At 37.7% G+C, this 20,573-nt stretch overlaps 1 protein-coding gene across 7 annotated transcripts in view; it reads right to left on the bottom strand.

The window, feature by feature from the left end:
* The window catches only part of ASCC1 (activating signal cointegrator 1 complex subunit 1), a 112,306-nt gene that overhangs the window by 38,312 nt on the left and 53,421 nt on the right, over window positions 1–20,573 (bottom strand). For all 7 annotated transcript variants that reach the window (XM_078434348.2, XM_078434352.2, XM_078434351.2 and 4 more), the window contains exon 7: window positions 16,164–16,283. In XM_078434348.2, coding sequence (XP_078290474.2) covers window positions 16,164–16,283 — 120 coding nt within the window. The remainder of the gene's footprint in view (window positions 1–16,163; window positions 16,284–20,573) is intronic.

Here is a 20,573-nt window from a genome sequence, read left to right as displayed (position 1 = left end):
CACACACACACAATTCACAGATGACAAATATTCTGGAGTTCTATTAAAAGAATTTAAGGGTACTTGGGTACAGTCACTAAATTTCAGGTTGATGTCATACATACCGCGTTGGACAGTATGTCCATATATTTCTAAAAGTATAGCCTCCTGATTCTTTCTTCATTGATCCTTTCCTGGTTGACTATGAATGAGTCACAAAGCTGCTCTATGCCTTTCTTCCTCATAACAGAATTAAAAATAATATAGGGTTGCTATGTGAAAAATGATGTATTATTCTTAAGCAGCTTTATCATTTAGACAGTGCTTTGAATTTGAAAACAGAAGCCAGTTATTAATGCCTTAAATCTAAGCTCTTAGTTTAAAAGGCCTGTAAGCGCTCCAGAGCTCAAGCATTCCAGAGGCATCTTTACAGATATGTATTTGTATTGCAGGAAGATCACCGACTTCCTAGAAAGTACAAATTCCAGGCTTTTGTTTGGGATTTTTTTCCAGTTTAATTCAGTCCCATAGTTAGTATTTCCTGAGAGATTACTGCATACAGGCATTATGCTGGTCTCTACAAAAATGAAGAACCACACGAGGGGCACCTGGGTGGCTCAGGTGGTTAAGCATCCAACTCTAGATGTCAGCTCAGGTCATGATCTCATGGTTAATGAGTCTGGGCCCTGTGTGGGGCTCTGCGCTGATGGTGCAGAGCCTGCTTGGGATTCTCTCTGCCCCTCTCTTTCTCTCACTTTTTCAAAATAAATAAATAAATGAACCTTAAAAAGAAGACTAAGCAAACAGCCCTTTGTATTAAGGAGCTTATAATCTACTGAGGTAACTATAAAGAAGACTCTGATAATGACACAAGCAAGACAAGGTGCTTCAGGTAATTTAAACGTGGAAGAGAGTATAGCTGCTTTGGGAACAGAACAGGCTGTTAGGAGGATGGGCTCAGGACAAGAAGCTAACTGTACTCAATTCATCTTGTGTATCTGCTGAATGAGTGAACGACTTAGGTGAGTAACATTCACTAAACATCTATGAACCTGAATTTTAAAAGTCACTGGATATACAGTGCTGAATAAGAGTACTCCCTGCCATGAAGAATCTTATAGTCTATTTAAGAAAAGGAAAAAAAAAAAGATAGCAAAAAGGAAAAAGATGAGGAGTAACACGAGAAAAGTTTTAGTCATAAGACACAACACTAACAAAGACCCGAAGAATCATCAATAAGCAGTGAAGTTGGCTAGGGCTGGGGGTAAGTAAGTGCAAAGCAGTGGAAGATCAAGTTGAAATATTAAGTTGGTTTCCTACTGGAAGATCTTGAATGCTAGACTGAAGAATATTAATTAATTCAAAAGGTATGTGGGACACCTGGGTGGCTCGCTCAGTTGAGCGTCGGACTTCGGCTCAGGTCATGATCTCGCAGTTTGTGGGTAAGAGACCCATATCAGGCTCTGTGCTGACAGCTCGGAGCCTGGAGCCTGCTTCAGATTCTGTGTCTTCCTACCTCTCTCAAAAATGAATAAACGTTAAAAAAAAAAAAAGAGATGAAATGATGGTAGATGTTTTCTTTCTCTCTCTCTTTTTTAAGGTTCTTATTTAAATACCAGTTAGTTAGCATACAGCGTAATATTAGTTCCCAGTGTAAAATATAGTGATTCAATGCTTCCATACGTCACCCAGTGCTCATCACTGCAAATGTATTTTACTTCCCATCACCTATTTTACCCATCCCCACCACACAACTCCCCTCTGGTAACCATCACTTTGTTCTCCATAGGTAAGAGTCTGTTTCTTGGTTTGCCTCTATTTTTCCCCTTTGTTCATTTGTCTTGTTTCTTAAATTCCACCTGAGTGGAATCATATGGTATTTGTCTTCCTCTGACTTATTTCACTTACCATAATACTTACTCTCTAGCTCCATCCATGTCACTGCAAATGGCAAGATTTCATTCTTTTTGGCAGCTGAATATTATTCCATTGTGTGTATGTATGTATGTACGTGTACACACATACATCTTTATCCATTCAGCAATCAGTGGATACCTGGGCTGTTTCCATAATTTGGCTATTGTTGACGATGCTGAAACATCAGGGTACATGTATCCCTTTGAATTAGTATTTTTGTATTATTTGGGAAAATACCTATCAATGCAATTTCTGGGTTGTAGGGTAGTTCTATTTTTAACTTTTTGAGGAACCTCCACACTATTTTCCAGAGTGGTTGCACCAGTTTGCATTCCCACCAACACTGCAGGAGGGTTCCCCTTTCTCCATATCCTCACCAACACTTGTTGTTTTTGTGTTGTTGAGTTTAGCCATTTTGACAGGTGTGAAGTGATATCTCATTATAGTTTTGATTTGAATTTCTGATGGGAAATTTCTAAGCAAATAACTCCTATGGCATATAGGTTATGCCTCAGGACAAATGCAGTTTTATTTTATGGGATCTACAGGCACTGACATAAAAGTAATTTCTAGGTTACGTGTTATGAGAAGAATGAACTGTCAACCCACATGTGTAATGTGGTCCTGTCTGTGTAAAACAATATGCATAGTACATGATGCCTCTAAGCATTATTTGTCCTGTGTACCGTCTACCGGGTGGGAGGGTCAGGGCAGGGGGTAAGGGAGCCAGTTAATTTTCACTTTACCCATCTGTAAGCCTTTACATTCATAAGAGAAAACAATGTAAAGAAAAGAAGCTTGGCTGTGAAAGGAAGATGGCAAGCCAAAAGATATGCCAGGCTGCACAGCTGTGGATTTTAACTCTTAACTGCACACATACATACAGTTGTCTCATCTTCTTTTCACCAAACTTCTCAAAAGAGCAGTCTGTGTCCAAGACCTCTGTCTTCTTTTTTTAATTTTTCATTTATTTTTGAGAGACAGAACAAGAGTGGGGGAGGGGCAGAGAGAGAGAGGGAGACACAGAATCTGAAGGAGGGTCCAGGCTCTGAGCTGTAAGCACGGAGCCCGACGTGGGGCTCAAACTCATGAACCGCGAGATCATGACCTGAGCTGAAGTTGGGTGCTTAACCTAACCGAGCCACCCAGGCGCCCCTGTCTCCAATTGTTCTTAATCCCCTTTTCTGCCCCAGCATGAACACGAGCTTCACAGTCAGAGCCAGGTCAAATTATAATTCTACCACTTACAAATACACACTAATTACTGCTGACCCTAACCTGACCAAGTAAAGGTGGACAGGTAGAACACTTGCCTGTTATAGCCACATTACTGAAAAGGAAAATCAGATAAGCTAAAGGGAAAAAAAATCACTTGCCATCTGGAAGGAACCACTGATAAGATTTTTATGTATTGAGATTAAGGGATTTATTTCTCTCTTGCTCTCTCTTCCACTTCCGAGGGGGAGAAAAGTAAACGTGTATTTATAAATTGTTTTGTAAACTGTTTTCATCACATAATACTCTATATAGTGAATATCTGCCATTTTTCCAAGACACAATTTTTAGTCGATCCCTAGTATTCTCTATTCTACAGTGTTCTATAGTTTATTTCCCACTCTTCTGTTTGTGATATTTACATTGCTTCCAGTATATACTATTACAGGCAATACTGTAATAGATCTATCTTCCACATACAGTGAACTGTCCACATATGTGATTAATTCCACCAGAAAAATTCCCATAGGGAGAATTAGCAAGTCCAAGGAGTATAAAATAAAACTCTTGGTATAAAGTGCCAGCTTGCTTTCTGAAAAGCTTTTCCTAATTTATACCTTCAGCAGCAGTGGACTTCTCATGTCATTTATCAAACATCTACTTAGTTTTCTTCTATTTTTTAAAATTTGTGTTTTCTTTTAATAGTTTAGTGCTTAGGTAGATTTCAGGTCCTTAAAATAAGGGTCATTTTACCCATTTTTGTATCTCTTATGGTGCCTAAAACAGTGTCTAAACAGTGTCTAGAACTAACAATTTGTTAGTACTGAACTACTTATTTTGGGATATTTATCTTTTGTCCAACCACTTATGACACTGATTAGCACTTTTACTGTTTCCTTATCAATTTTAGAGCTTTTTTTTTAGTAGACTATAAGGTTATCCTCAATGGCAATTTTTGTCTTCATCTGTCTTCTGTTTTATAGCTTAGGATTTAGCATGAACTTTCCGAACAATGTGTTTAAGAGTGATGGTGGTTACATCTGCTTTATTTCTGAATATAATGGCAATAACAAACCCAGTAAATTACCATTCAATAGGATTGTTGGTTTCTGCTTTAAAATTGTTATTTATCACATTAGGCAATATCTTTCTGTTTTCTGAAAGTTTTTAATGAAAAAAAAAAACAGGCTGAATTTCATCAGCAGGCTTTTAGGCATGTATTTAGACATTTTTAAATTTGATCTATTGAGTTGGATGTTATTAGATTTTCTGGTCTTACTTCATCTTTGTGTTCCTGAGATAAACCAGCTTAGTCATAATGGATCCTATTCATCGGACTCCTACACACCACCTTCAGAAAACTGCCAAATCCAGCAGATTTTACTCTTCTTGCATCCACGTACCAATTCTCATAGCTCTATTCTAGTTCAGGCCTTGTTTCTCACCTGCACTCCTGTAATGACTTTTAACTACTTCCCCCTCCTGCTCCTGGATCTTCATTTCAATTACATATGTAGTCTGTAATTTCATTAAGTTTATATAGAACATTTGGGGAGAACTGACATCTTTATGAAATTAAGTCTATCAATGAACATGAGCAATCTCTCATGTATATATAATGTAATTGATAAGTTACAATTATACTGTAACTTATAATTATTGAGTATAATTTATAATTTTCTGCAAAAAGGTCTTATACATACTTTATTATAGTTATGTCCTAAGTACCTAGGAGTTTTGTTGCTACCATAAATGGATGGTGTCTTCTTATTTATTTTTCATTTCCTCATTGTTACTGCTCTAACCTGGCTACCTACTTTCATCTCTAGCCTAGATTACAGTATGACCTGATTTCCCCACTTGCATTCTTTCCCCCCTAATCCATTCTCCCACACATGACCTTTTTAAAAATATCATGTCATTATATTGCTTAAAACTTTTCGGTCCACCTAGGGAAAAAAAATACAAATTCTTTACCAACTGTCTAAACCTTGTGTAATCTGGTCTCTGCCTCTCTGGCCTCATTTCCCTTGTTTATCTTCCTGGTCTTCTTTAAGTGCTGAAACACACTAGGCTCTTTCTCAAGGTCTTTGCACTTGCTCTTCTCTCTGCCTCATACACTCTTACCACAATTCCTTTATATCCTTTAAGTCTGAACTCAAATGTCAATTCCTTACAGATGCCTTCCCTGGCCACTGCATCTAAAAGTAGGTCCCCCTATGTTATTCTTCTTATCCTCCTGTTTGTTTCTTTTGTAGAATCTATTATAATTTATAATTATTCTATTTACTCTTTTGGTCTGTTTCCTCTTTAGGCAGCTACACCCGGATCTGGAGGATCCAAGAGGGCCCCACTCACATGACTGGAGCCTTGGTGCCGGCTGTCAACTGGGGACACCTAAATTCTTTTCCTTGAGGTCTTTTTTCCAGCCAGAGAGTTTGGACGTCCCTAAATAGCAACCAAGTCCTAAGAGGTTAACTTTGAAAACAAAAGAGCTGCAAAATCTCTTAAGGCCTAGCAATGACAGATTTACAAATCATTCCTGTCCCATTCCATTAGTCAAAGCAAGTCACAGGGCTGGGTATCTTTCATAAATGACATTTTCTGTTTGTTGCTGCTATACAGAACTATACTAATTTTATAGCTAATCACTTTGTTAAACTCTCTTCTTATTTCTAGTAACTTGGTCATTGTAGATAATAACCTTGCTGTATTTCTGGTCAGAAAATGTGATTTGTAAGATACCAACTCACTGAAATGTATTAAGCCTTACTTTACAGTCTACTGTGTGATCAATTTTTTTCAGCTGTTGCGTATACCTGAAAAGAATATGAATTATCTAATTGCTGGGTGTATAATTCCAGAAATGACTTATTGCATTAAACTTGCTCATTGTTTTTATATTTGCTTACTTTTTAATTTACATCCAAGTTAGTTAGCATATAGTGCTATAATAATTTCAGGAGGAGATTCCAGTGATTCATCCCCTATGTATAACACCCAGTACTCATTCCAACAAGTGTCCTCCCTAATGCCCCTTACCCATTTAGCCCATCCCCCTACCCACAACCCCTCCAGCAACCCTCAGTTTGTTCTCTGTATTTAAGAGTCTCTTATGTTTTGTCCCCCTCCTTGTTTTTATATTATTTTTGCTTCCCTTCCCTTATGTTTATCTGTTTTGTCTCTTCAAGTCCTCATGAGTGAAATCATATGATTTTTGTCTTTCTCTTAATTTCACTTACCATAATACCCTCGAGTTCCATCCATGTAGTTGCAAATGGCAAGATTTCATTCTTTTTGATTGCCGAGTAATACTCCATTCTATATATATACCACATCTTTATCCATTCATCCATCGATAGACATTTGGGCTCTTTCCATACTTTGGCTATTGTTGATAGCGCTGCTATAAACATTGGGGTGCATGTGCCCCTTCGAAACAGCACACCTGTATCCCTTGGATAAATACCTAGTAGTGCAATTTCTGGGTTGTAGGGTAGTTCTATTTTTAATTTTTTGAGGAATCTCCATACTGTTTTCCAGAGTGGCTGCACCAGTCTGCATTCACACCAGCAGTGCAAAAGAGATCCTTTTTCTTTGCATCCTTGCCAACATCTGTTGTTGCCTGAGTTGTTAATGTTAGCCATTCTGACTGGTGTGAGGTGGTATCTCATTGTGGTTTTGATTTGTATTTCCCTGATGATGAGTGATGTTGAGCATTTCTTCATGCGTCTGTTAGCCTTCTTCTTTGGACAAGTGTCTATTCATGTCTTTTGCGCATTTCTTCAATGGATTACTTGTTTTTTTGGGTGTTGAGTTTGATAAGTTCTTTACAGATTTTGGATTCTAACCCTTTATTTCATAGGTCATTTGCAAATATCTTCTCCCATTCTGTCAGTTGTCTTTTAGTTTTGCTGATTGTTTCCTTCTCTGTGCAGAAGTTTTTATTGTGACGAGGTCCTAATAGTTCATTTTTGCTTTTGTTTCTCTTGCCTCCGGAGATGTGTTGAATAAGAAACTGCTGCGGCCAAGGTCAAAGAGGTTTTTGCCTGCTTTCTCCTCGAGGATTTTGATGGCTTCCTGTCTTTTGTCTAGGTCTTTCATCCATTTTGAGTTTATTTTTGTGTCTGGTGCAAGAAAATGGTCCAAGTTCATTTTTCTGTATGTTGCTGCCCAGTTTTCTCAGTACCATTTGCTAAAGAGACTGTCTTTATTCCATTGGATGTTCTTTCTTGCTTTGTCCAAGATTAGTTCACCATACGTTTGTGAGTCCATTTCTGGGTCTTCTACTCTGTTCCATCGATCTGGGTGTCCATTTTTGTGCCATCGTTGTTTTTTTAAAACTTGTTAATTGTTAAAATCTTCTGTGTCGGGGGCCTGGGTTAAGCTGTCAGTTGGTTAAGTGACCAACTCTTGATTTCAGCTCAGGTCGTGATCTCACAGTTCATGAGTGAGCCTCTCATTGAGCCCTGTGGGAGTCTCTCTCTCTCTCTCTCTTTCTCTCTCTCTCTCTGCCCCTCCCCCACTCGCACAGGCACATTCTCTCTCTCAAAAAAAATAAGTTAAAAAAAAGCTTCTGTATCTTTATGACTTTGTATCTGCTTGGCCTATCAATTATTGGAAGATATGTCACAATCTCCTCCCATGATGATGGATTTCTCAATTAAAAAATTAAATTAAAAAATTAATTATACAAATTTGGCTGAATCTACTTCGGGGATGCTCGAGTGGGTACAAGTTTAAAATGGTAACATCTTGGTAAATTGTTTATCATTATGTAACAGTACTCTCTGTTACTAATATTAATTCTGTTATGCCAACTTCATAATTTCATTTTGGTAGCTGCCTAGTGTTATCTTTTTCCTTTCTACTACTGCAACCTCATGGATGGATGTATCTCTGGTAAAGGGCATATAACTGAATTTTGTTTATATCTTTCTTATAATATCTTAAGCTGTAAGTTTATTCATTAATGTGTATCATTAATGTATATATATGTCTGGACTTCGTCCTGCCATCTTACATTAAATATTCATCCCACTTTTTTCTACGCTTGTTCCTTTTTGGATTTAATTTCCATTTGTTCCTTTTTCCTTTTTCTCTCTACTTGTTTATTATTTATATACTCTTAGATTTACTTTAAAATTTTTACTATGTGCATTTAGCTTAACAAAGTTAAAGAAATATCTTAACACCACTCTCCCCAAATAATAATACAAAAAATTAGAATACTTCAACTTCAAAATTCTCCTTAGTCTTGACTTACAGTGCTCTTAGCTGCCAGTTATGTTAACTGAACAATGTTAGTTCTTTTTTTTTAAAGTTTATTTATTTATTTTGAGAGAGACAGAGACAGCGTGAGCAGGGGAGGAGGAAAGAGACGGGGAGAGAGACAATCCCAAACAGGCTCCATGCCATCAGCGCAAAGACTGATGCAGGGCTCAAACCCATGAAGTGTGAGATTGCCCCAGTTTTTTTTTTTTTAAAAACTCTCCCAAATATATGGGGCACCTAGGTGGCTTACTCAGTTGAGCATCCGACTCGATCTCAGCTCAGGTCTTAATCTCAGGGTTGTGAGTTCAAGCCCCGCATTGGGCTCCATGCTGGACGTGGAGTTACTTTAAAAACAACAACAACAATAAACCCACAACTCTCTCAAATTTTATAAAATAGTTATTTTATACAGACACTGTTTGCCATTTGATGTATCTACCATTCTTTTCTGCATCTCATACTAACCTTCCTGTATCTCAGACGTTCTAGATTCCTTTTCCCTTTCCTGAAATACATCCGTTACTTGTTCCTTTACTGCAGATCTCACAGTGATAAAGTCTCTGAGATTTTGTTCATCTCTAACAGTCTTCATTTCACCTTTGTTCTTAAAGATTTTTTTTCCTGAGTACACAATTCCAGGTTGACCATTATTTCCTCTAGAAAATACTCTGCTGTCTTTTCACTTCCACTGTTGTTACTGAGAGGTCCTTATACCTGCCATCCCTTCGTGGCTGACTTCTTTCGAGATCTCTGTCTTTAGTGCTCTGCAGTTCTATCATGATTTACCTTGATATGGTCTGTTTTTAGTTATTCTGCTTGTGTTTAATCTTCTTTCTCTTATCTATTAACCAAGCCCCTCTAATTTCTTCACATGGCCATCTCCTGTTACCCCATCCTCTCCCTCATTAAACCTCATCCATACCTGGAATTTGCTAGACTTTTTCTTGCCTCAGGGCTTTTGCTCTATATTTTCTTTTGCCTAGGACAAAAGGTGAGAAGAGCCTTCCCACCTCTCCTTTGCCTGCAAACTCTCAGTCCCTTAGATCTCAATTCAGTATCGGATCCTTAGAGACTTTCCCTGACCCTGTCCTCCTCCAGTCCACATTGCTATGATAGTTTCCTCTTTAACGGAGCACCATTTCCCCCCCTGCCTCACCTTTATCACACTTTGCAATTATAGTTGACACTCGAACAATGCAGGGGTTAGAGGCTCTGACCCCCATACAGTTGAAAATCCATGGATAACTTTTGAGTCCTCCAAAATTTAACTACTGACCATCCACAGTTGATGGGAAGCCTTACTGGTAACATAAACAGCCGACTAACACATATTTTGTATGTTATATGTGTTATGTACTGTATTCTTTTTTTTTTTTTTTTAATTTTTTTTTTTCAACTTTTTTTTTTTTATTTATTTTTGGGACAGAGAGAGACAGAGCATGAACAGGGGAGGGGCAGAGAGAGAGGGAGACACAGAATCGGAAACAGGCTCCAGGCTCCGAGCCATCAGCCCAGAGCCTGACGCGGGGCTGGAACTCACAGACCGCGAGATCGTGACCTGGCTGAGGTCGGACGCTTAACCGACTGCGCCACCCAGGCGCCCCTGTACTGTATTCTTACAATAAAGCTAGAGAAAAAAATATTAAGAAAATCATAAGGAAAACTGATTTACAGTTCTGTACTGTATGTACTGAAAAAAGCCTGCATGTAAGTGGATTCGTGCCACTCAAATCCATGTTGTTCCAGGGTCAACTATTCATTTATGTGTTATTTGTTAGCATCTGTTTCCAACATTAGTCTGTAAACTACGTAGGGATAATGACTGCACCTGGCTTTATTCACCAGTCTATATTCACAGCCTAGCACAGTGCCTGGCAAACAACAGGCACTCAATAAATTTTTGTTGAATAAACAAATGACCAAATAAAAATCCAACATACTTTTTACATGGTACAAAACAGTGCTTCTAGATCTGTCCTTGCTATTATTCCCTTTTCCAAAAATGCTACTCTCTTGGCCTGTGAACTCCTTATTCAGCAAAGTAACCTTCTCTGTAAAGTCTTCCTTTACAAAACTTGCTCACCCATGAGCAGAGTTTTGCTGCCCATCTATGCACCTCTAGAATCTCAACCAGAGCCCTCACCCGACTGTACTCTAATTACTGACATCTGCCTCCTCCTTAAGACGGAAGCCCTGGAGTCTACTGCACCACACACACTGGGCATATGGAAAATGCCTGAGGGAAAAGAAGCCTGGAAATGCACTGCAGGGTGGAATAACTGATGGAGCCAGGTCTTTGAGGAAATAAGAAGGAATGAGGTCAGGAGAATAAGAGGTTAGCCTCATCAGAGATAATGCATGCCATTCTTCAGAAAGAGAGTGAAACTGAGTGGGTTAGGGGTGATGAGAATAGCAGACTGTGAGGGGAAAAAGGAAGGAAACTGAGTTGACTTTGTATTGTCAGGAAAATGTGAGGAAGCCATTCTTCTTAGAGGGGCAAGGATGGAAGCTTGCGTGACAGTACCAGACAGAACAGAACAGCCACTGTGTTCAATACTTAAGTCTTAGCAACAGCTGACTACTAAGTAATGAGTAAAAGATTGCCACAGCTTCCTTACCCAGTCACGCTTTACCAAACCCAAGGAAGCATCAGTAAGTAAACCTCTCGCTGTCCCAGCTGCAAGTTTCCAGACGAAAAATCTGACCTAAGCAGTTCTATCCTTTTAAAGGTCAGACACTTCACACTCAATCATTTTGAGGGAAGAAATCTCTGATTTAAACTACATGAAATCATACAAAGAAACTTGAATGTGTTTTTATTACAACATGGTCTCTCTCCCATGCCTCTTGTCTTGAGCAGGATCTCTTCATATAAACAAAAAGATTTAATGTTCCTTTAAAACAGACCATGTCTTACTCAATTCGTATCAATTTGCACAGCCTTCCAAAATACCCTGCACAAAGGAGGCATCTGAATTGCTTTAAAATTGAATTAAATAAGAGGTGTTTAAGTCTCTTAGTAATTACCACACATTTAAGGAGGGAATTTTACAAATCTTTTTGAAATAACATAAACATGTCTCTCCCTGTGGAAGAGGAATGGGCAAAAGAGAAAAAAATGGGCAGGAAGAGAGATGGGAATTATTCAAAAATCTTCTTGGTTGATCACACTAGTGGATTCGGTGGATACTTCATAAGATCTTTCAATTTACAAAGCCTTGACGATAGTTAAGTGTGCACAATTTCTAAGGGCTGGATCTTTGGGAAAATAATGGGTGTATTCACCTTTGGAGCACTCACCATTCCATTAATGTGGGTACCAATCGTGTCTGAACTCTGTCTTCAAAAGCCACCTAGCTTTTATAGCTCTTATTTTCTTCCAATCTCAAAAACATTATTCTTTACACTTGAAGGCCTTCTATAGAACCAAGAGTCTAACTATTAAAGCAAAAGGTAAAGATACCCAATGGAAAAACTCAAAGTAATGATTTTATTATCTCTTCCCAGTAACCTCTCTTTTTCCCTCTGGGGGCCACCAAGAATAGAATAAATAAAAAACTGTGATGTCTATGACATATGCAGACTTGAAGCCATAGATTAGGAAAAATTCACTATTGTATTGCTGTAATCCCATGTAAATTTTCCATATAGCTTCATGTTAACTGTATGTCTATAAGCTATCAAAGACTTCAGTTTTACAACAGTAAGGTTTAAACCAGTATGAACAAAAATTAAATCCCGTAACAGATACTAAGAAAGCAAATTAACAGAGGTCAGGCTAAGTGGCTATGATGCCCTATAAAACTATAAGGTTAATCAAGGAAATAAAAAATGTAATACATTTTAGAAGTGAGTCAGTCCAAAAGAATTGAAGACAGCTCCATTTACAATAGCCAAAAGGTGGAAACAACCCAAATGTCCATTAACTGATGAATGGATCAACTTGAAATGTGGTATCTCCATATAATGGAATGTTATTCAGCCATAAAAGGGAGTGAAGTACTGACATTGTTACAACAGGGATGAGCCTTGGAAAGCATTATGCTGAGTGAAAGAAGTCAGGCACAAAAGGCCACATATTGTGTGGTTCCATTTATAGGAAATACCCAGAATAGGCAAATCCACAGTGACAGTAGATCACTGGTTACCAGGAGCTGGGGAGAGAACAGGGGGTATGGAAGAGTGACTGCTTAATGGGTACAGGATTTCCTTTTGGGGTGATAAAGATGTTCTGAAACATTGGTGGTGGTGGTTGCACAATGTTGTTAATGTCCTCAATGCTAACGAATTATACCCTTTAAAATGGTTAAAACGGTAATTTTTATGTTATGTGAATTTTATCACTTTCAAAAAAAAAAGTGGAAATAAGAATTGGAACATAGTCTATTCTACTCAACCTAGCATACACACACTGAAAACCTTCTTTATTCTGGCATAGGGATTCAGAGCATGGTTTTGCAGACTATATGTTCCTTAGCCAAACTACTTAAACTCTCTGAACCTCCCTATCTATAAAACAGGCATACGAATACTATCCATCTTATACAGATGCTGTGAAGAGAAAATGAAGATAATACGATGTAAGCACAGTGCCAAGTAAGAGTAATTGCTAAAAAAAAAAAAAAAAAAAGTTATAATTTCCCCGGAAACTATGCAATCTTCAATATTAGAATTAAAACCTTACCTAGATGAAAGGTTGTTGCAGTAAGGTCTGTGGACCTTTGGAGATCCCTGAGACTCTTTTAGGGGAGCCCATGAGGTCACAACTATATTTATAGTAATTGTATGACACTGTCCGCCTTTTTCATTGTAATGACATTTGCACAGACGGTGCAAAAGCAATGCTGGGTAAAACTGCTGGCACCTTGGGGCGCCTGGGTGGCTCAGTCAGTTAAGCATCTGACTTTGGCTCAGGTCATGAGCTCGCGGTTTGTGAGTTTGAAAACCCGCACTGGGCTCTGTGCTCACAGCTCAGAGCCTGGAGCCTGCTTGGGATTCTGTGTCTCCCTCTCTGCCCTGCCCCACTCGCATTGTCTGTCTGTCTGTCTGTCTGTCTGTCTCTCTCCCTCTCAAAAATAAAAAAACATTAAAAAAAATTGTCTTTAAAACAAAACAACAACAGAAAAACTGCTGGCACCTTAGTATAAACTAAGGCGGCGGCAGCAAATTGTATGAGCAGCAGTATATTCTTCACTATATATACATGGTTTTTAAAAAAAACTAGTTTCATTTATCCTTGATGAAACTGTAAAAATAATCGATTTTATTAAATCTCAGGCCTTGAGTACATGTCTTTTTAATGTATCTGTGTGATGCAATCAGCAGTATGGATAAAGCAGCTGGGCTGTATGTGGAAGCAGATGGCTGTCTGGAGGAAAAGCACTTGTGAGGTTGTCAGAGCTGGAGCTGAACTAGCCTCTTTGTCCACGAACACCATTTTTATTTGAAAGAACGACTGACAGACAAATTACGGTTATTCAGACTTGGCTATTTGACAGACATTTTCTCAAAAAAGAACTTCAAGGAAAACAGTATTTTGGGCCAATAATAAAATTTAAGCTTTCAAGTGAAAATAAGAATTTTAGAAAATGTGTCTCTGCTACCATGAGCTTGACAGCAGCTTCTTAATACTTAAAGTCTGTGGTGAAATTAATAGTGTGATCAATACGTTTTTAACATCGCATAATGAAATATGTCAACATTTGGAAGATGTGCATAACTCAGTGAACCAGTATCTTCTAAATGACCAATACAAAACTGTGCATAGATTAAAGGTCCGGTCAAAATATAAAAGAGATCAATGGATTTTAGGGCAAGAGTATGAAATGTTCGCTGATAGGATTTCTGACCTTTACCGAACTGTAACTTGTCAAGTTTTAGTGTAGTATCAAATATCCAGAATTAGCTGAAAACACTGAAAGTACTCTTCATTTTTCCAAATACGTTTCTGTGTGAGTCCAGGTTTTCTTGTATACTTCAATCAAAACAACATATTGCAAAAGACTGAACAGAGAAGCAGATATGAGAACCCAGCTGTCTTCCATTATGGGAATTTACAAAAATGTGAAGCAATGCCTATCTTCTCACTAAATATTTTTGGTTTGGGAAATAGATTTTTCATGAAAAATGCATTATTTATGTAAACAAAAAATATTACTATTTTTAATGAACCATCAAATATTAAATTTCTAATTTTAATTTCTAATAAGGTAAATATTGATAACTATAATCCATATAAAGAAAGCTCTCTCGTGTCCTCAATAATTTTTAAGAAATTAAGTGATTATGAAGACAAAAAGCTTGAGAACTGCTATCTTATCGTTCACTGTTTTTGTTCACAAAACTGAAAAGTAATCTACTCCATACACGGGAGCCCTATAACTGGTGAAGACATTGGACTGTTATAACTCACAATGCAAAGGAAATGATCCATACCAGATATCAAATTCCAAGCTCATAAGAAATGTTTTGGGATGTCCTGAAAGAACAATGCGTCCCTACTTTTTAAGACAAGGTCATTAGTATGCTATTTAGGCACATGCCAGGTATCCAAGACAAATCTGGTCCAAAACACACACAACATCTGATTCTATACTGTCTTTTCCTTCCCCCCGCCCAGCCCCGCCCCAAATTCACTTCCAATTGAAACGAGCTAGAAGATAACTGAGATTACCAATTTGAATTGAAATATGAGAAATCTTACAAGGGATCCTCTAGAAAAGCAAATCAATTCGGGGGCTTGCCTAAAGACTTTCATTTTCTCTGGAGGGTTTCTGATTCAGGGTGAGCTCTGTTCTATCCCGCCTTAATAAAAAGACCACAAAAACAAACTTCCAATTCAAGTTTAGCTCCTCTGCTCCCAGAAGACCTTGAATAGACTAATAAACAGCACTAACATTAGAAATGGCTCTGGGGGCGCCTGGGTGGCGCAGTCGGTTAAGTGTCCGACTTCAGCCAGGTCACGATCTCATGGTCCATGAGTTCGAGCCCCGCGCCAGGTCACGATCTCACGGTCCGTGAGTTCGAGCCCCGCGTCAGGCTCTGGGCTGATGGCTCGGAGCCTGGAGCCTGTTTCCGATTCTGTGTCTCCCTCTCTCTCTGCCCCTCCCCCGTTCATGCTCTGTCTCTCTCTGTCCCAAAAATAAATAAAAACAAAAAAAAAAAAAAAACAAAAAAAAAAAACGTTGAAGAAATGGCTCTGGATGCCTAAACTAGCCTCAGAAATAGCCTGGGTCATAGACTGAGAATCCCTAGAAGCGATCTGTGTAGTAACAACAAAAATAAAAAAACAGTAAACGTCTGTTGGTATGTGTTTTGAGGATGTTTGTATGTGCTAAGCACTGTTCTAAGCATTTCATGTAGATTAGCTTAATCCTAATAATCTTACAGAGTTTGTATAGTTATCATCCCATTTTGTCATGGTATTCACTAGATCTGTGTTATGTCACTTTTGCAACGAACTACCATCCTAAAATGCCATCCTTTCTGCCTCCTATAGACTAAAAAACATGAAGAAAGCATACATCATAAAAACTAGATTGCTACAATCAATATCCACCATCCAAGTAACTCAATAATTATCAGACTAAAATCTGATACTTTTCCTACAACAAATTCCTCTTTTAAGATAATTGCTTACTATTTAAAAGAAAAAAAAAGAATTGACACACTCTTTATGATAGTAAGATCTCAAAGAAAAGGAACCAAAACTTGTTGAACTTCTAGCAGTGCTTTTAGGCACCTCTTGATGGAAACAAAGAAGCATTCCAGAAACATACCTGTTGGAGCCGTCTTTCATATGGACTTTGGCATAAAGAACATCCACCATGCCGGGATCATCGTTCATGTATTCTATCCCTGCCATCTCTACCTCTAAGGGTTTGCCCCCAGAAATGTCACTGCAAAGGAAAAACGTTAGATTTTTACAAATGTTTAAACTAAGAGGGCCATTATATTTTAAACACAGTTATTATACACAAATATTACCAAAAATAAAATTGTCGGGAGGTTTTTTTTTTTTTACTAACAATATTATCTAACCATCCTTCTAATTTCAAAATTGCGTTCTATGCACACCAACTAGAAATACAAGTAGTTCCAAAGTCACACTACAGTTGTCCCAATACCGGTTTATTAGTACTCACAAGAAAAAGCCAAGGAATGACACTTCTGATTGACAAAGACATTTAATGAGTTGCCCATCTCTTGGGTTTTATTTCATTATTTCTATAAGCTGCAAACAGTATTTTACTCATCTAACAATGGTGGAGGCATAAAGTGGTATAACATCCTAACAGCAATATTTATAAAAAGTCTTCAAGAGTAGAAACCCTTTGTCCAAGCAACTCAATTTCTGGGAGCCAAACCTAAGGAAATCATCATGAATTCAGCTACGTATCCAACCATAGCTGACAAAGGAAGTTCTTTACAGAAGAATTCCAACTAATAAACGCAGAAGTAATGATGAAATCAGGGTATCACCATTTTGCAACCCCTGATGAAATAATGGATGAAGACAATGATTAGCAATGGCTGCTAAAACTTAATGGCAAAAGGCTGAAATATAAAGAAAATATAAAGAGGGGAGCTCTATAACGATGGATCAGGCTAACCACACCTGAACCCACTGATCAAACTTATCACACACACACACACAAAAGAACAACCAGACAATACTATTTCCTGATATGATGTAACAGGTTACACTTATACTCATGAAAAACAATTTGGGCACAGGGTTTGACTGAAGCTTTGTCTGGAACAACCAAAGATTGGCAACAAATTAAATATTCATTAAGGTTTTAAGAAAAGGTGCACAACAATGTACATGCTATATATTACTATTTGTGCAAAAGATGGGACTAAGAAAATTTATATATATATATATATATATACACATATATACGTATATATGTGTATATATATGTATATATACATATATACGTATATATGTGTATATATATGTGTATATATATATATATATATATATATATATATATCCATTCCCTGTACGTATAAAAAATCTCTGGAAAAATCTCTTGCCTTTAAAGAAGAGAGCAGGATGCTTGGTGGGAATAGCAGTGGGAAGGAAATCCTTCACTGCATATCCTTTGAATCTTTAAAATCTTGCACCATGTAAATGTATTATCCATTAAAAAGTTAATATAAAAAATATATGCAAAAGAAGCCACACATAAGTTTATAAAATGCCCATATATGCCAAAGAAGCCAAACACAAAAGTGTACAGACTGATTTCTTATTCATATGACATTCAAGAACAAGCTAAATTAATCTATGGAAATAGAAATCAGAACAATAGTTGCTGCTGGGAGAAGTGAATTTACTGGAAAAGGTCATGAGGGAACTTCATAGAGCGATGACAATATACTACATCTTGATTTGGCTGAAGTTACATGAGTGTATGCATTTGTTAAAACTCATCAACTACACTTAAGATCTGTGCATTTTACTGTAAGTAAATTACACCTCAAAGAAGAAATACAGACTTGCATATTAAAAAGTCTGAGAGTACATACTCCACACCATTAATAGTAATTATCTTTAAGCGGTAAGATTAAAAGTGATATTTTTGTTTATAATTTTCGACTTTTCTAAAACTAACTATGTATGACTTTATTTATTTTAATTGAAATATAACTGAGATACAATGTTACATTAGTTTCATGGGTGCAGGTATTACTTTCATGTTAAGTAAAACTTCACCCTTCTGCTTCCTTCCCAGACTCCTTAAACAGATTTATCCTTCAACCAGAAAAGGCCCTGCAGTGCCAAGGTGAAACCCAGCTAAAAATCAGCTCACCATACACAGTCTTCTGCAAGCCCCATGAGGCTGGACAATCTATCCATTTTGTCCACTCTGATATCCCCAGCCGGGCACAATGCCTTATGTAAAATAGGTAAACTCCATAAATCTCTGGTAAACACTGACTGGATGTTCTACACTAAACAGAGAAGCTTTTCTGGACAATTTTGAGAAGAATGTGGACACGTGCCTACATAGTCATTGAAAAAAAATGTGGTACTAGCTCAAAGACAAAAGGAAGTTAGGATAAACCAAAGGACAATTCCTAAAAAAGCAAAACAAAACAGTTCTCTTGACACTGCACCAATGCCACAGAGAGACCCTTTGTAGTCTAGGAATCTTCACGGTAAATATTCCCTTACAAATTCAAGACCATATTATTGCACAAGACCAGAATTTTTTTTCAGTAAGAAACTATTTTAGACAGATATTCAATAAAAATTACCGCCTCCATCATAAGTATCCCTGTTACCACCTCTAATAAGTGGGGTGTTCCAAAACACAAGCCACGCTCTGAACTATTATCTGAGGCCTATAGCTTCAACCAACAGCACAGAAGATCTCCGTTCCAAATAAAAGTGAAAACTCACAGAAGACTGCCATTCAATCCTATCAAGGTATAGTCAAACAAACTTACATGAAAAAAAGTTTAATACTAACCATACATTCTTCTACGTTTTTCCCCCCAACTCTGACCCCACATAGATCACCCCAAAGCACCATACCATTGGTTTAGTTTCCCACTAAAATGTTTTTACTGGATTCTGCCTAATGCTCTACCCTCAAATTCTAGGGATCGAGCCAAGAGAGAACCATGTAAACAATATTTTTGTATTCTCTGCAAAAGTCCTGTTGAAGACACTGCTCATCATCATTTTGGGTTAAGATTTACATGACAAATTTTTCTTGGATTGAGAACCAGAAAAGGATTCTCTCCTAAAAAACTGCCATGCTCCTTTTTATCAGGTAAGAAGTGTAATAATGGATGTGTTTCTTTTTGGAATTTAGTTCAAGTATACCAGTGCTTGAAAACTATTAAATTTTAATGCTCAAGTGTAATTATAACCATTCCTTGGTTTTCAGGTAAAACCTTCTCCCATTCCATCTTTATCTCTGAGCTCCCTGACTTTTAACATTTCTCTTGTACGTATATCCTCAATCCAAACCACCTCAAATCTTTGGAATTAGATGGGGTACCAGGAACAACAACAACAAAAAATGCAACAATGAAACAGGATCTAAAGCCTGTCTCAGGAGTAGGAACAGAAACTCTTTCAACCTTCCCTAGGATTTACCAAGAGGGAGAGAAATTCAGTGGTTTACCTGACTCATACTCTTGGGTCATGGTGACAAAGAGTCCACCTGGGACACCCGTGAGCATACTTTTCAACTGACACTTGAGGCAATAAACAGGAACCAGCATTCACCCATGGGTATTTTTCCTCCTCTTCTCTCCTTATTCTTGTCCCTTTTTAACTTATTTGGTTTTACCTCAGGCCTACTGGGAACACTTAGGTACAAGAAGAGTGATACTGGAACCAAAAAAATACTGCGTATTTGTCAGACTATATACTCAGAGCCACCGCACTGTTTGTGTTCTCCATCTCACAAGGAAAAGTCACAAGGGATACATTTAAAGCTTCAGCGTTTACTGAACACTGAATAATTCATTCGGAATCTATACAGCTTCATGAGCCCTTAGCTTAAGAATTGAAATCAAAATTCTGTTCCTGGTCAGGTAACATCACTCGAAAAACACCCCCAAATTAAAGACAAATATTCAACTATTTCTTTAAAATATCTATTTAGCACCACAGTTTTAATTAAATCCCAATCTAGCCATGTAGATTTAATCTCTCAATTTTAAAAAGCCATCAAATTAAACCACAGCATGTTATTTATTAGTCTATCAATTTCAAAGTTTTCCCTTCTTATATTTTAATTTGGGATCTTTACATCATAAAAGGCCCAGGTTAGAAATGCCACTATTCTCAGGTCATGAAGTCAGGGTTCAGGAGATTGAACCCCAGGAGATCCAGCCCCCTGTGAGGCTCTGTGCTGACAGCATGGGACCTGATTCGGATTCTCTCTCTCCCCCCCCTTTCTGCCCCTCCCCCATCTCAAAAGAAATAAACAAACATTTCAAAAAAAAAGAAAAGCCACTATTTGCTGACAATCTAAGTACATCAAGTACAAAAGCTAAGATCAAAGAGTATGAATAAAAAAGTTAAATGAGAATTCTACTCACCAGGGCTGTAAGTGTGTGTGTGGCTATATGTATGTATTTTTAGGAGACATTTTTCCCTTGTTAGGGAAACAAGGCACTTCTAACCAACCTAAACAGCCAATTCTGAGTCTCATTCT

Source organism: Panthera onca, chromosome D2 (assembly GCF_046562875.1).
Source record: "Panthera onca isolate mPanOnc1 chromosome D2, mPanOnc1 haplotype 2, whole genome shotgun sequence".
NCBI lineage: Eukaryota > Metazoa > Chordata > Mammalia > Carnivora > Felidae > Panthera > Panthera onca.
This window is presented reverse-complemented; position numbering and strand designations above follow the sequence as displayed.